The sequence below is a fragment of the Nicotiana tomentosiformis genome, chromosome 1 (assembly GCF_000390325.3).
Source record: "Nicotiana tomentosiformis chromosome 1, ASM39032v3, whole genome shotgun sequence".
In the NCBI taxonomy this organism is placed as follows: Eukaryota; Viridiplantae; Streptophyta; class Magnoliopsida; order Solanales; family Solanaceae; genus Nicotiana; species Nicotiana tomentosiformis.
In genome coordinates, this window is record NC_090812.1 from 70,615,633 (window position 1) to 70,632,620 (window position 16,988).

General features: G+C 36.7%; 2 protein-coding genes, 1 long non-coding RNA gene and 1 pseudogene across 3 annotated transcripts; 3 read left to right on the forward strand and 1 right to left on the reverse strand.

Moving 5' to 3' along the window:
- Positions 1-317: 317 nt before the first annotated feature.
- On the forward strand, positions 318-1,033 carry LOC108946464 (uncharacterized). The gene is made up of 2 exons (XR_001970772.2): positions 318-395; positions 821-1,033. It is a non-coding gene; the product is annotated as an uncharacterized lncRNA (long non-coding RNA).
- A 3,289-nt stretch (positions 1,034-4,322) lies between these two features.
- LOC104104012 (scopoletin glucosyltransferase-like) lies at positions 4,323-5,930 on the forward strand (annotated as a pseudogene).
- Positions 5,931-6,723: 793 nt separating this feature from the next.
- Positions 6,724-8,608, forward strand: LOC104096339 (scopoletin glucosyltransferase-like). The gene has a single exon (XM_009602702.4). The coding sequence runs from the start codon at positions 6,867-6,869 to the stop codon at positions 8,484-8,486; it is 1,620 nt and encodes a 539-aa protein (XP_009600997.1). The 5' UTR covers positions 6,724-6,866; the 3' UTR covers positions 8,487-8,608.
- On the reverse strand, positions 8,559-15,374 carry LOC104096338 (CBS domain-containing protein CBSX1, chloroplastic-like). The gene is made up of 8 exons (XM_009602701.4): positions 14,991-15,374; positions 14,538-14,625; positions 14,348-14,412; positions 12,005-12,053; positions 10,350-10,402; positions 9,625-9,740; positions 9,283-9,340; positions 8,559-9,189 (listed from the first exon to the last, which is right to left on the reverse strand). Exons 1-8 carry the CDS (start codon positions 15,210-15,212, stop codon positions 9,118-9,120), a joined length of 723 nt encoding a protein of 240 aa, XP_009600996.1. The 5' UTR covers positions 15,213-15,374; the 3' UTR covers positions 8,559-9,117.
- Between the last annotated feature and the right edge of the window lie 1,614 nt (positions 15,375-16,988).

The following is a 16,988-nucleotide window of genomic DNA, read 5'->3' on the forward strand; positions in this document are numbered from 1 at the left end:
AATTAGTTAATTGTTAGAAAATAGATAGTTAGGTTAATTTCGCAAAGTTATCTTTAATTAGAATTAGATTGGTTAATTTAGAAAATATTTAGACTAGGAAAGAAAGAGGCTATTTAGTTTGTTTTCAAATTGGGCCAGTGATCAGCGACCCAAATCTTGCTCCAATTTCGACCCAAGCCCAGTAGTTCATTAATCAGTAGGGTTACATTTCCACAAGAGGTGTAAATACAAGGATATTGCAGGGTAGTTTAGGAATTAAAATTGAGGAATATTTTCTGTAACCAATTAAGAAGGTTCTAGAGGATAGGGAAAGGACTAATTAGCAAAACGAAAACTAAAAGAAGTCAAATGTTTGGGACTTTTGAGCTGAAAAATGAAGGAAAACATCTGCAAAGGTACCACTGTCCAATTCGGTTTTAGAAGATGCTTTTTTCGTATTTTTAGGGATGACACATGTTAAAAGGGATTCCTTAATTTTTAGTATAAAAAGGGGATCTTCCCCACAGATAAAGGGATTTTTTGGATGCTCTGCATTTTTGAAAAGAAAGAAGGATCTTCTGACTCTCTACTTTTCTTTCAAAAAATATCCTCATTCTCATTTTGTTTCAGAAAATATCTTAAAAACTAAAAAAAAACGGTTTAGAAAAACAACAAAAAAGGAGAGATTCGAATTCATACTATTTCAGTAGTTTTTCTGGGTTCTCTTTGGATTTTGGAAGTGGCCTTTTGAAGCTGTTTTGGTTTGCTTTTAGCTGTTCGTGCTGATATTTTCCATAAAATTTAGAGATTTATTTTCTTTGTGTATTTTTGTTATAACCAGGTATAAAGCTGAGCATTTGTTCTTCCATGATTGTATACATGAAGTTTGGAATTCCCTGTTAAGCTCCATGTGATTAGCATATTCTGCAACATTCTTATTTAAATCTGTTTCGTGCATTACTGTGTTTCAAACACATTATTATTGTATTGAAATAATACATGATGACAGTCATGGTATGAAGTTATCAAATGGAATTGTGATTTAGCTTGTTTGCCTCCCTATTCTATGATGGAGTATATTGTGCTTATGATTCTCCACGAAGAATAATTTAAGATTTTTTGTATAATTGATTTTCCATTAGACATGAACAAGTTTGTGGTGTTAGTCAGGTGATAAGAGCAATTAAAACTTGCTAGATAGGATTTTGAAACTGAAATTGTATAAATATATGTGTACCCATATTTTGTTCGTTAAGTTTGGTAGGATTACATCAATTCCTAGGGGATCCAGCTCAGATTTTCGGGTAGAAGTACTTTTCGCTCAAGCTATTTTTTGTAGCTTAACCCAGGTAGAACATTTTCGCCTTGGGGGATCCATCTCATAGTTCCGAGTAGAAGTTCTTTTCGCTCGGGTTGTTTTACTTAGCTTAACTCAGGTAGAACCATTTCGCTTAGGGGGATCCAGCTCATATTTCTGGGTAGAAGTACTCTTCGCCCAGCTTGCTTTCATAGCTTAACCCAGGTAGAACCCTTTCGCCTAGGGGGATCCAACTCATATTTCCGGGTAGAAATACTCTTCGCCCAAGCTTGCTTTTCGTAGCTTAACCCAAGTAGAACCTTTTTGCCTAGGGGGATTCATCTCATATTTTCAGGTAGAAGCACTCTTCGCCCAGGCTTGCTTTTCGTAGTTTAACCCAGATAGAAGGATCATTTGCCTTTGTAATAGTTCAAGCTTAAAGTGCGATTTTTCTCTTTGATTAGCGTTTTAATTGTCAAACATTTAGCCAGATTTGTAATTATATTATGCTGTAATTTATTGGCCGGTGATTTGAATTGTCATATTTCGTATACTAGCTAATTTAGTGAATGTGTCTTTGCACTCTATTGGTTAACAAGCTATTGGGCTCCAGGCCCATTTCGGATTGAAGAACAGAAAAGGCTAAATGAGTTTCCAGCCCATTTTTCTTTATTAACAAATCAAACTGACATAAAGATTATGCTGTCTATAAGATGTTTGGCAATCTGTCAATACACCTGTGTCCTTATTATAAATTCCCCATACTTGGACATTTCATACACGATTTCAAACTTAGAAAAATCAATCTAAGCATAAACATTCGTAGCTTTGCTTTAGGCGAGTAATTAAATGATCACGGTTATGGGTACGATTCCCGTGGTATAGTCGTGATACGTAATCCCCAATTCGGATATGCATTTCATGTGGCCCGATCATAACTTCAAACAATAACTAAAATAAACATGTCGTAAATCGCGGATGCATTTCATGTGGCGCGGTTTGCAATATGTACCAAAACGACAAGTGTACGACGTCGTAACTTGTTTCAGGAATGATTCCATAAGCATTAAAAGGCGATTAAATTAATTGAAAGTGGTTAGAAGTTAAAAATACACAATATGTTTCAAATATGTATTAAATCAGACAATTAGGCCAATTATTACAGTTGAGCGACCGTGCTAAAACCACGGAACTCGGGAGTGCCTCACACCTTCTCCCGGGTTAACAGAATTCCTTACTCGGTCTTCTGTGTTCGCAGACCATAAATAAGAGTCAATTTCCTCGATTTGGGATTTAAAATACACCGGTGACTTGGGACACCATAAACTATTCCAAGTGGCGACTCTGAACAAATAAATAATCCCATTTCGATTAATGTCACTTTAATTGGAAAAACTCCTTATCCCTTCGGGAAAAAGGAGGTGTGACAGTTGCTCTGATGGTAAGCAACCTCCACTTCCAACCAAGAGGTTGTGAGTTCGAGTCACCCCAAAAGCAAGGTGGGGAGTTCTTGGAGGGAAGGATGCCGAGGATCTATTGGAAACAGCCTCTCGACCTCATGGTAGGGGTAAGGTCTGCGTACACACTACCCTCCCCAGACCCCACTAGTGGGATCATACTTGGTTGTTGTTGTTGTTATTGTACATGTATTAAATTGTACAAGTTCATGAATTGTACGGGTATGTTTAGAATCTCTTTTTCATGCATACATTTTGTAGCTTTTGAGACAGGATTGATAAAAAAGTTGCATAAGGTTGACTAAACAGATGTATGTAAATAATCAATAAAGATAAAATAGTTGACAATTCATGTGCCTTTTCCTAATTTGTTGTGAAGTCGGTGCTTTCCTACGATTCCTAATGTCTTGGTTTGGACTTTGGATTATTCAAAGCTGCATATGTCTCGCTAGACATGTTTAGATAATCAAATGAAACAAGATAGCTAGTGTTCCATGTTTTTCGAATTAGCTGAAGCTGTTGAAGTTAGGATACTAGAATTTTTTACGCTTGGTTAGTATTTACACATAATATGCACGGTGGAAAGAGAAAATGAGAGAAAAAAGGGAAAATGTGTAACCGAAACTCATAATTTAAGGCACTAATAATAAATTATATATGGAGAGAGACGGGAGAGAAAAAAGAAAAAATGGTGTAACTGAATCCCCTAATTTAAGGTATTAATAATGGATTGTATCTAAATTGTAAGGTATCCTTATTTAGGACGGATAATATATAAAATTAAAATAATTTTAATAAATAAATTTTAAATATTGTATAGAAAGCTCCGTAAAGAAAGAAGCTTGAACATACATGAAATGAGACTGCCTACGTGGCGTTGATGTCATCCGCTAGAGTATTAATTTATTTTACTTGCATACACAGATGGTTATGCATAATCTTATTGAGTGTGACAATGTAGTTTACTTACTACTCCATATATTGCAAAAAGTAACACGTACTTTTCATTGCATAATTAATTACTAAAAAGTTTACATCGTTACAACTACTATTATAACGTCTCAGTCACATACAAATTAGGATCAGTTATATGAATCCCACTAATCACGTGACTCTATCCGAACTCATGCTACAGTAATATTATATAAAATAAATAAAAAGTACTCAGTAGAAGTCTCTTATGTTTTCTGCTATTGATGTTTACAATTAAACCTAATCAGATTTTTATTAAATGCCATTAAAATTTCCTGTCACAAACTGCTATTAGCTTAAAATTTGTAATCAGTACTAACTTTTATTTTCATCCAATCACCGTTGAATGACAATGTTAGTTCCTTCGCATGCCCAAATTGAGTAAAATAAACATTTCCCCGATAAAAAAAAACAAGCATGGCATTTCCATGTTCACAACAGACTAACCAACTGAAGAGCAAATAATGGGGGAGAGATGCCATTTTATGACTCTTGACTCTGATTTTTGCTGTACAAGACGTGTATTGAAAACTCTGGTAACTAACTGGAGTGAACTGTTACTTAAGTTTCTTCTGCTTTTTGTTTTTTGCTGGAACTTCTTTTTCCAAAAATTTCACATGAGTCAGCTCCATTTCCTCTTCTTTCCCATGATGGCTCATGGCCACATGATTCCTACACTAGACATGGCGAAGCTCGTCGCTTTACGTGGTGTTAAGGACACTATAATCACCACTCCCCTAAATGAATCTGTTTTCTCCAAATCTATTGAAAGAAACAAGCATTTGGGTATCGAAATTGAAATCCGTTTGATCAAATTCCAAGCTGTTGAAAACGGCTTGCCCGAAGAATGCGAGCGTCTCGATCTCATCCCTTCTGATCACTTGCTCCTAAACTTCTTTAAGGCTACAGTTATGATGCAAGAACCACTAGAGCAACTTATTCAAGAATGTCGTCCCAATTGTCTTGTTTCAGATATATTCTTTCCTTGGACAATTGATACTGCAGCCAAATTTAACATTCCAAGATTGGCTATTCATGGCACAAGCTTCTTTGCCCTTTGTGTTGGGGAGAGCATCAGGCTTCATAAGCCTTTTAAGAATGTCTCCTCTGATTCTGAAACTTTTGTTGTACCGAATTTACCTCACCAGCTCATGCTGGCTAGAACACAATTATCACCGTTTGATCGAATTGAGGAAGAGAAAAATCTGCCCCTGATGGTAAAAGCAGTCAGAGAATCGGGCTTGAAGGGCTATGGAGTTATCTTCAACAGCTTCTACGAGCTTGAACAAGATTATGTTGAACATTAAACCAAGATTCTAGGTAGAAAAGCTTGGGCTATTGGCCCGCTTTCGTTGTGCAACAGGGACATTGAAGATAAAGCTGAAAGAGGGAATCAATCCTCTATCGATAAACACGACTGCATGAAATGGCTTGATTTAAAAAAATCAAGTTCCATTATTTACATTTGTTTCGGGAGCATAGCAAATTTCACTGCATCACAAATGTGTGAACTAGCTATGGGAATTGAAGCTTCAGGACAAGAATTCATTTGGGTTGTTAGAAGTACAGAACAAGACAACGAAGAATGGCTGCCTGAAGGATTCGAGGAAAGAACAAAAGGAAAAGGATTGATAATAAGAGGATGGGCACCCCAATTGTTAATTCTTGATCACGAAGCTGTAGGAGCTTTTGTTACCCATTGTGGATGGAATTCGATGTTGGAAGGAATATCAGCAGGAGTTCCAATTGTGACATGGCCTGTATTTGCGGAGCAATTCTTCAATGAAAAGTTGGTAACTCAAGTCTTGAGAACTGGGGCTAACGTTGGTTCTATGAAATGGCAAAAAACATATAGCGAGGGAATGAAAAAAGAAGCAATAGCAAAGGCAATAAGGAGGGTAATGGTGGGTGAAGAAGCAGAAGGATTCAGAAGCAGAGCTAAAGCGTACAAGGAAATGGCAAGGAAAGCTGTTGAAATAGGAGGATCATCTTACTCTGATCTGACTACTTTGCTGGAAGATATAAGTACATATAGTTCCATAAGTGATTAACGATTTATCCCTACTAGAATAGGTATGTTACTGGTTAGTGGTTACTTATTTTGCTCGCACACATAATCTGATTTTTTACGAGTGTCAAGTTAAGAATATCTGTCCCCAAAGTCTACATAGTTTAGCAAACACAGTTCCAAGTTAAAGTTAATACTAGTTCCTTCCCGTGCCCAATTTATGAAATTTAAGCTTTGTCTAAAAAGCAGGAAAATATTATAATATATATATATATATATATATATATATATATATATACACACACGAAGGGGAGCCTTGATAAAGTTGCCGTGGAAACAGTCTCTTGCAGAAATGCAGGGTAAGGTTGCGTACAATAACCCCTTGTGGTCTGACCCTTTCCCGGACCCCGCGCATAGCGGGAGCTTAGTGTACTGGACTGCCCTTATATATATATATATATATATATATATATATATATATATATATATATATAAGCATGAAGGCTCCTAGCGAAAACAATGAGAAACATATGGCATACAAAAGGAAGACCACAATCCAAGCGAAGGGAAGTAGGCACTAACATATGTAGCTGCTAATGACAAAATGTTTACAGGAATTTTTCAATTGCATGGCCTAGGACACGAAGGCACAGTTGAATTGCAAGTTCAAACCTTTTTACAGAGATTTTCGTGTTTGAATAAAACGAGTGTCCCAATGGTGAAAGACCATCTGCATCATTTTTGGTGCTTTATTAGCAACTTTATCTGACTTGTCTTTTTACAATGCAATGAAAGTTGCATCTCAAGAAACTCCACTCTCCACCACTGGCCCTCCTTAGCCCATTTATGCTGATTGCATGTGCCTATTCGACCCCCCTACCTGTACTCTGCTTCCCCTTAACTAATTGATTAGTTCTTTTCCTGAAGACCAGTCTTGTCTCATAATGTTTCAAAAGGAAAGTTGAAAAGTAGTGTCCAAATTCAACTTCTCCAGTCTCCACAAATCCCACATGCATATAATAAGCAGTGAAAATCCACTAGGTGCATCAGTAACTCTTATAGTCTTCAGATAAAAGATTGAAAAGAACCAGATAGGTTTACTCTGCTCTCTGTGTTTTGCTGCAACAACTTTCTTTCGTCCAAAAATTTCAACATGAGTCATCGCCATTTTTTCTTCTTTCCTCTGATGGCTCATGGCCACATGATTCCTACGCTTGATATGGCCAAGCTCGTCGCTTCTCGTGGTGTTAAGGCCACCATAATCACCACACCTCTCAATGAATCAGTTTTCTCCAACTCTATTCAAAGAAGCAAGCAAGTGGGAATTGAAATTGACATCCGTTTGATCAAATTTCAAGCTGTTGAGAACGGCTTGCCTGAAGGATGTGAGCGCCTTGATCTCATCCCTTCCGATGACTTGCTAAATAACTTCTCCACGGCTACAACTATGATGCAAGAACCATTTGAGCAGCTTCTTCAAGAATGCCGCCCCAATTGTCTTGTTTCTGATATGTTCCTTCCTTGGACTGCTGACAGTGCAGACAAATTTAACATTCCAAGATTGGTTTTTCATGGCACAAGCTACTTTGCACTTTGTGTCGCTGATAGCATCAGGCATTATACGCCTTTCAAGAATGTCTCCTCTGATTCCGAAACTTTTGCTGTACCGAATTTGCCTAACCAGATCAAGCTGACTAGAACACAGTTATCCCCATTTGATCGAATCGAGGAAGAGGAAAGTATGTCCCCAGTGATAAAAGCACTCAGAGATTCTGGCTTGAAGGGCCACGGAATTGTCTTCAACAGCTTCTATGAGCTTGAACCAGATTATGCTGAACATTACACCAAGGTTCTGGGTAGAAAAACATGGGCTATTGGCCCACTTTCTCTGTGCAACAGGGACAGTGATGATAAAGCTGAAAGAGGGAAGAAATCCTCTATTGACAAACACGAGTGCATGAAATGGCTTGATTCGAAAAAATCAAGTTCCGTTGTTTACATTTGTTTCGGAAGCGTAGCAATTTTCACTGCAACACAAATGCGTGAACTAGCTATGGGAATTGAAGCTTCTGGACAAGAATTCATTTGGGTTGTTAGAATAGAACTAGACAACGAAGATTGGTTGCCCGAAGGATTCGAGGAAAGAATAAAAGAAAAAGGTTTAATCATAAGAGGATGGGCACCCCAATTGTTAATTCTTGATCACAAAGCTGTGGGAGCTTTTGTTACGCATTGCGGATGGAATTCAACGCTGGAAGGAATATCGGCAGGGGTGCCAGTGGTGACATGGCCTGTGTTTGGGGAGCAATTCTTCAATGAAAAGTTAGTGACTGAGGTTTTGAGAACTGGGGTTGGTGTTGGTTCGGTTCAATGGAAGAGAATAGCTAGCGAGGGAGTGAAAAGAGAAGCAATATCTAAGGCAATAAAACAGGTCATGGAAAGTGAAGAAGCAGAGGGATTCAGAAACAGAGCCGAAGAGTACAAGGAGATGGCTAGGCAGGCAGTTGAAGAAGGAGGATCATCTTACTCTGGATTAACTAGTTTGCTACAAGACATACAAGTAATTAAGAAACGATTTGTTCCTAATCACTCCACTAGTACAAGTCCAAATAGATATGACCACCAATCAAGAGCCAAAAAAGAAAATATGCATAGGATGTATATCATCTTTGTAATTTTTGGTGCACTCTTTCTATATGCTTATTTAATCGTTATCGTTTCCCTTCATTTAATCGTTATCTCACTCTTTCTATATGCTTATTCAGTCGGATAAACCTTCAGGTTCTACATGATTTGTGATCATATCTTGATGAACATAAACATTATGGGAAGAAGAAACATCAGATTTGAGAAGCCTTACGTGTTACATATATTTATATTATGTTATGTGTACAATAAGTGGAAGTATCTTCACAACAAATCAAACCATAAACTCTAATTTTACCACTATGGGAGGTCGAGTTGTCAAACTATTGTGTTTGTATTACATTACGTAGAATATTGTTGAAGTTCTCATACTACTACAAGCTTGAAAACTAACAAACGGTACATAGAGCATCGGGGCACCATCCATATGGAAGCCCCACCTTATAGCAAACGTTCGCTACACAGGGGGAATTCAGACTCTGTAAGGGAAGCTCGATTTGGTGAAACCCACAGAAATAACCAGATATGAACAAGAATTCCAGACAGATGTCTTTCTTCGATTTTGAGCTCACGAGCATCATGTTCTTACTTACCAGCAAGTACTCGGGCAAAGTAATCCCCTGCTTCCCCCTTCTCCCGATGATGCCACACTCGGCACAGTAGGAAGCCAAGGACGACAAAATGGAAGAGAACATATATTAATATGGTAGCTTCATGACTTGACATGAACAAACAACTTTCGCGCTGGAACCCAGGCGTCATTGTGTATCAACAGTACGTTTTATTTGTAGAGCAGCTCTAACAACATTGCCCCTTGTGATAATCCCAACCTTCACATTTCAGTAAACATGGCTTCATCAGAAATTAAAAGCTGCTGGCAGCTGCACTAAAAATCCAATAAAGAGAACAAGAAGGCAAATTACCAGTTTGCCATCAACATCAACAACAGGCAGCCGCCGGTACTTCGTTTGGAGCAACAACCTAAAATCAGCAGGAATTTATCTCATGATGTCAACTTTACAGTTAAATCGCTAAATGAATAATCCAGATTCTCATTTAGTGATTAGCAAGAATACTATAGTCGAGCGGAAGGAGAAAAGATTAGCAATAATCCTCTGCCTTAAATTACATGTCTCTTGCAGCCTTCCCAAATAGAATAGGTATAAAAAAGAAAAAGGCATTAAAAGGAATTTGACTAACCAATTGCACTAACTAATTGGAACCTTATTACAGCTTAATGAAAATACAAAAGCTTGTTCAATTACCTCGCAGCATCTTCAAGGTTGGTGTTTTCACGGACAGACAATGGAGTTGGTGTCATGACATCGCCAACAACTTTTCCATTAGTTTTGCTCAGTAGCTTCTGAACCTCATTAAACGTCTACAGAATCACAGAATCAAAGCAAGAAACTCAACAAGATAAAGAAGGAGCTAAAACATTATTCATGGATTCAGAATTTCCTTGTACGCTACATACTGACACCTACTTATAGTAATCTCTAGAAAACCTTTTTTTTCCTGTCACCGGTGAGAGAGAATAATCTCTAGAAAGCTCTAACTGGATGTAATTCTAACTCCACCCACAGAATGAGAGCCAACCTCACAAGTAAAATCTGGTCTAAATACTTGTAATACCTTGCACTCGCCAAAACTATTTCCTAGCATGATGACTTAATTCTTCAGGTCCTATTAACAATCCGTGAACGTGGTGGCATGCAGAGTCAAATTAAACTAGGAATGTGCTTAATCTAAGAAGATGATTCACTGATGTTTCAGCTAACTTTTTCAAAGAAAAAAAGGAATCACTATATATGATCATAGAGCATTCTTCACATCAAAACTATGTCCTAAACTATTATCTCAGCTCAGAGCCGAAACAAAAATATAAAATAGAAGTGCAAACATGAAACCATATTACAAACCACAACAAGTATAATTATTCGGTAATGAAAAATGTTATCTACTATTAGAACGAAAGATTATTACATACCGTCCAAGTACTGTCAACATCAGGAAACAGATTTGTATCAGCTTGGCCAGTTCCTATGATAAACATTTAAAAAAATTGAAAAACAAAAGAAGAAGAAGAAGAAGAAGAAGAAGAAGCAGTAAGAGAAATTGCAGGAAAACAGTGTCACTTCTATTAATGGATGGAAACTGATATTTTTAACAATGGTTCAACTTAAGGAAGCACACAAAGAAACAGTAACCACACATTCATCAAAAGTCAAATTGGTTACTATATCTCACTCATCATAGGAAAAAATTTACATGCATGATCTCAAAGTTCTTAAGTAGTCAAAGTAGAATAAATCACGAAATAGGGACCGCAAGCCTGATCTTTTCTCCTTCTCTTAGCTCCCCTCACCTCTCCCTCTCTTCTTCTTCTTTTTTCCTTCTAAAGGGAGAAACCTCGCTCTCCTCTAGCTGATAAAGAATTATTGGATACCTCATTGCCAGCTCAGCCACTATAGACTTGCTGCCCTAATCATAGGTATTCCAGCATGCACTTTTCACTGCATATCTGAAGAGTGTGTTATGTCCTTCAATTTTTTTTCTTTAATATATAGTCGGCTGAATTTTAAAGGTTTAGCTCAGTAAGATTACGAACAATGTTCAATCTAAACTTCAATCATCATTAAAGCAAGTCTCATCTGATTAAGGTAAACATCTGCTGATGAATTCAATGAAGAACTAATGCTAAAGGACATTTTAGAAGTTAGATTACAAAAGCCTCCTGCTATACGGAGCTATTGCTGAGCTATCTCTCGAATACTTAGTCAATAAAAGGTAAGTAGTGTGTTTAAAATTTAAATAATGTTTCTATTAGTAGAAATTGTCCAGACAAAAAAGAAGTTTCATGTTAGCTATATGGACGAGGGAATTCCAGTCGTACAGTAGAATGCCCCAGCATGCAGGAGAGATCCTATAGGTTTGCTTCTTTATTAAACAACCTTTGATTTTGTTTACTCCTTGACTGTTGTAGTTTCGAAGCACTATATAAATGTTACTTATGTCAACCCCTTCCCCCAGGACTCCGATCATATTTTCACCAACAAAACCTGAAAAACTCAAGCGCCAAAAGACCTGTCTGGATCTGTCCAGGTTTAGATTCCCCATTAAACGAGAGGAAGAAACCTTCGCTTGTTTAACATTACAAGCCTCGTTAAAAATTCAGAAGTCATATACCATCCATGCAGTCTCAGCAGTATGTTATGTGACCCTACCAGAATAGGAATATCATTCTTGACAAGCTTATGGATTCCTAGCTCCGTTTAAGACTCAATATTTTTATTCATAATAGTGAACAACTCATTGAGAACTTTGGACAGCTTGCTTTTTGAATATAATGACGTGCAAGTATATCTTTTCTTATTTCTTATAAGAGTAATGGAGTACAAATATTATCCTTGATATTTAATTTTTTTCCTTGATATTGTAAGAATAAGATAAATGTGATGTTTAGATATTTACCGATTCAGTAGTTTCCGCTGTCAGGAAAACTACCCAATCATAGCTACTCTATTATTGCTCATGAGCATCACTTAAACACGCTCAGCACCAGAATACAGCATTTAGAGAAAGTTCCCAGACGAGTAATAAGGTTGCAAAAGCATAAATTTGTTCACAGACGCTCAATGATACCTGATATAGAGTCAAGTGCCAGTAGGTCATAATCAGAAACAACGCCAACCTGCAGCAGAGTGTCATCTTCTGTCACTGCATTTTATAACTTGATCTAAAAGAAAGCATTATTATTAAAAGAGAGAGAGAGAGAGAGAGAGAGAGAGAGAGAGAGAGAGAGAGGAGGGGGGGGGGGGGATGGGGATGGAAGAGTTCATATTCAAAGAAAAGATTTAGGATAGCTGTCACAAGCAAGACAAGCTGTCCTATACATACAGGGTCAGAGAAATCATACAACAACTACTACTATGCCTCAATCCTAAATTAGCTGAAATCTGCTATATGAGTCCTCATCATCCATTTTGCTCCATTTAAACACGTCTCAATTCAATATTCAAAATTTAGATTCTCTAAATTAGAAGTTCTCTATATTTGCTACTGGCAAGTAAATCTCTGACAAAATTGAAAGACTCCAAGCCCATATTGGACCTAGTAAGCATTCCAACATGACTAAACCTTAAATCCAAACTAGTTATTATCGTCCATATGGATCTATTGTGCTATTCTTCGCTAAGTCTTGCATGAATTCCAGGAAAAAATAATTTTTTTCTTTGCAATATTGTATATGATTACTTACTTCTTATGCATTGAAGCGACGAGGACCTGAATTTCAATGGAACATAGTCGCAACACCACTATGTCACTTACAAACTATCTTGCTCGGACTCTCCAAAAGTGTTGCCGCACCCGTGTCGGATCCTCCAAAAATGTACTAAATTTGGAGGATCCGACACGCTCCGAGTAACATAGCTTACAAATGCCTTGTCGTGTATTTAAGTTGTCTCCAAATAAAATTTCACCTGCAGCTCAACGAAAATTGTATTTCAAGGCGGCCAACGCGACACTTCCGCTTCAATGACTTGGACAATAACATGTACTCTTGAGGCCAGAGGTCCATACTATGGGTAAGCAAGTGGACGGCAAGCGCATACATCGCACCTGAACTCTGACTTAGAGGAATTCAGTCATAATCCAACATGCGGTAGCTTTGCAGCAGTAGCTTGTCAACCAAGCGCGATGACCAATTTGTGTGAATCAATGGTGCCTCTCGTACTAGCTTAAATTACTATAGAGAGACAGTCATTGGTAGGTAAGACTAACATGTCTCACCAAAAAGTATTTTTGTTATAACGCGGATATTTTCTCCAAGCCCACAAAGAAGAAAAGGATACATACTATAACTCTTGCCTTTCTACCAATCCACCACGCCAACTTCTCTACCCCCAACCCCACCTCTGTCCTGATCCAGTTATTGCAACAAGATATGCGCGAGCCAAATTGAGAAGTTAGCTAGTCTAACATCTCTGAATTGCTTTGCTGATCATAATTCTGTCATGGTAGTCTCAATCAGCAATAGGGTTGCATATACCATGAAAGCTCCCCTTTCAAAGGGAACAAGGAGAAGTGGAGAGCCCAGGTCAGAATACTATGGTGATAAATGAAGCGTCTTTCATATGGGAGCCTCCAGACATCTCTAGCCTTTTATCTGAGGATTAAGTTGCTTAAACAGTTTGAAAAATACCAAGTCAGATTAGAGAAGTCAACAGAACTCCTATTGGACTAGCCAGTAACTCTCCTTCCTAGTTCTAAGAAAATACCTGTGAATTAATTGACTAGCCACAAAAAAAAATTCAAGAAGAAAAGATGATAGAAGATATGACATGTCTTTGGATTCACTGATCAGGAAAGCTGCCCACAACCTCTCAGCTCATTGTTTCTATACTGCCGTGGCTAACATGAAACTGCATGTTGGAAATTGTTAACATTCAGCTTACACTTAACCTAGTGAAGAGGCACCCTGGCACAAGGTATCATCTCGATTACAGGAATAAACTTCCCTCTCATCTGTTCATGGAAGAAGCCAACTATGTGAGGATGATTGCCGCCACCTATGCCCCACAATAAGGACAAAAAATGAAGGAGAAACCTTTCACATATTAGTGTCCCTTGCTTATACTTTTCACCCACAGAAGATCAAACTGTCCTTAATTGCATTTTAATGAGAATATCTAACGCAGGCAAAAAGGAAAATTGACATCTTCCCAGCACTTATGGAGGAACCACTTTACAAGCATTACAAGAATATCTTTTTTATAAGGTAAATGATTTTATTAACAATGGGGAAACCCCAACATTGCAAGAATATGATCTCTTTATCAGAGCACAACTTAAAACGGAAAGATAAGAGAAGAAATATGCAGTGAAATAAAATGGAAATACTGATCATCCGGAAAATACTAGATTATGTTGGCCATTAACATTAATCTTTCCAAGAAATGATGGAAGTCAACTAAGAGGAATTACCAAATTCCAGTCATCGTCAATTACAGGAAGCCCAGTAACTCTCTTTTCCACAAGCATCTCAAGGGCTGCAGGATCAAAATGCAGAAATAAAGGAAAACAGAATTATTAGCATGTTTACGCTTTAATTTATCAAAATATATATGTGTATATACGTTTAGACTTTATACTGGGGAAGCAAATCCAGAAGTACCTTCACCAACTTTAGTTGTAGGTTTTACTACATGTAAATCTTCTTTCCCAGTCATAAAGTCACCAACTGTGTAATGTCCATCTCTTGGCTGAGAAATGAAAAGTAACTCATTAGGTTGACCAAGTCACAATGGAGAATTACTCCTACCAACCAAACTAGCAAAATAAAGAAACTCAGCCATGAATTTTTTTTCTAATATAATTTTCTTAAGAAGAAAAACTAAGACCTATTTCTCTCGAAACCAGGTACCGTAACAGAGAGCTAGCTCACCTTAAACGGATCAGCATAATCAAGAAATATTCATTTCACTATGGTTAATGTTTGTCGACACGGTACAATAAATGAGTGCAATATGGCCGTTAGTGACCTAAACGGAGAGCTTCCGTGTGTAAATCCGAAACATAACTAACGAAAATGAAAACACTAAACAACGAATACAAAGGGGACACTTACAGGCTGAGAATTCGAAGTAGCAGCAGCATTAGCAGCGGAAGAAGAAAGAGACGCCGGCCGGAGAGATGGAGAAAGTTTCGCTTGAGGTAAACATCGACGAAATTTAGCAACGGATGGATCTCCTGTATGGGGACGGGTGGAAGAAGAGAGCATATACGGCAAAAAAGGAGAATTGAGGACAAAAGTCGGAGAAATTGAGCTAAATTTGAGAATGGACTCCATTGGAATTGAAGGATGTGGAAAAATGTTAAGTTTTGGTTGAATTGAGTTGATCTGATTCAAAGAAACCACATTGCGCGGTTCCAGTTGTATGTTTGGTATGCTTGATTTAGAGAATTGTGAGGGAAAGAGAAGAAGAGTCGCTTTTTGACGACGGAATAAAAAGCGTGGCGTGTGAGAGTTTCTTTTTTTGCTTTTTTTCCTCAATCACGCCGTTAGTCCGTGACCGTGAGAGTTGAGACACACAACCCGCCAAGTGGGTCGGTGGGAAGTAGGAACACTGGATAGTTACTCCGCCCGACCCGCCCGCAGTCCTGGAATGCTAAATCACGTGCCCCGCTCTTTTTAGTACTAGTTTCTCGGCGAGTCATGTATTACATAACTTTATTGAATAATATCAATATTATCCAAACAAAGATTTTAAAAAATGCACATGAAAGAATAAGTACTATATAAATTTATTTGGATGATCGATATGGCTCATTGTATGAGATAATTGAATATCATCTAAATCTATAAAGATAAATTCAAAGTTTAATTAAATATATATGATTTTTCAGCAAAATCTCCCCATAAAGTAACAATTGATGATCATACCTAATTTTTAACATAATAGTTTTTTACATTAATTTATCTATATTGTATATTAAATGAACATTTTTCATAAACTTATTAATTTTAACTTACCTTTCATTTGTAAATATTATCGCTCTTCGCATGTTTTGTTCTTCTCCAATAAGTGATTTCACTATTACTAACATGCAAATTGTATCTGAAAAATATAGTTTAAAATTAGCAATAAGTATCAAGTAGTAATGTACAAAAATAATTCATAAATTCCTATGAAGAATTACCAAAGACAGTGCCATCACTAAATTTTTCCTCCTCTTCCAATAGTACAAATTTGTTAAAATTTTAAAGTGGGAATGTCATCATCATATTCCTTTAAAATTAATTTGTTAGTAAAAATTATTTCAACTTCTTTGTACACTAAAGAGTGATTATCTTAACACGATCTAATAAGTTATTAACAATATAATATCTCTTATTTTATTCAAAGAAGTCCTTCCACTTTAATTTTCAACATAATTATTTGAAAAATGATCACTCAAATCTTTGTCTCCTATTAAGGATTTATCCAGTAGATGATGTCATTAATAAAAGCAATATAAATAAGTCAAGAATATAATATAAATTAAAAATGGTTTTACCTCTTCATTACCTAATATTATAGACCTAAAAATACCTTCATGTTTTTATATATGTATTATTTATTGAATCTCTTCGAGTTATTAATACTTTTATCACTCATTCTACTCAATAGTTTTGTAGCTTGTTATTAGGTACACATTATTTCTATAATTTTTATTATGATTATAAAATAGGCTATAATAGTATAAAATAAGTTCTATAATTTTTATTATGATTAACGTTCTTGTTTGAAATAGATATGATTCAAAATAATTTTATAAAATATTCTATCTACTTTTAATTATTTCAATATACTTTTGTGTATTCAGTTGTTGTTTGACTTTACTTAAGAACTGCATATGCACTAAATGTTTATCTTCCTTTTAACTGTGCCTCTGACTATCACCCTTATACATATTCATTATAGACTTGACTACTGGATTAAAATATACCGAAAAATCAATAGCCATGACCTTTGAGAGTCGATTGTTGGCACTTGGCACCACTCACTCATTTGTTACAATTGCCACCACTTCATAACTCAAACCCTTATTTTTGTACTCAGTCAGTAAAATCATGAATTTAAAG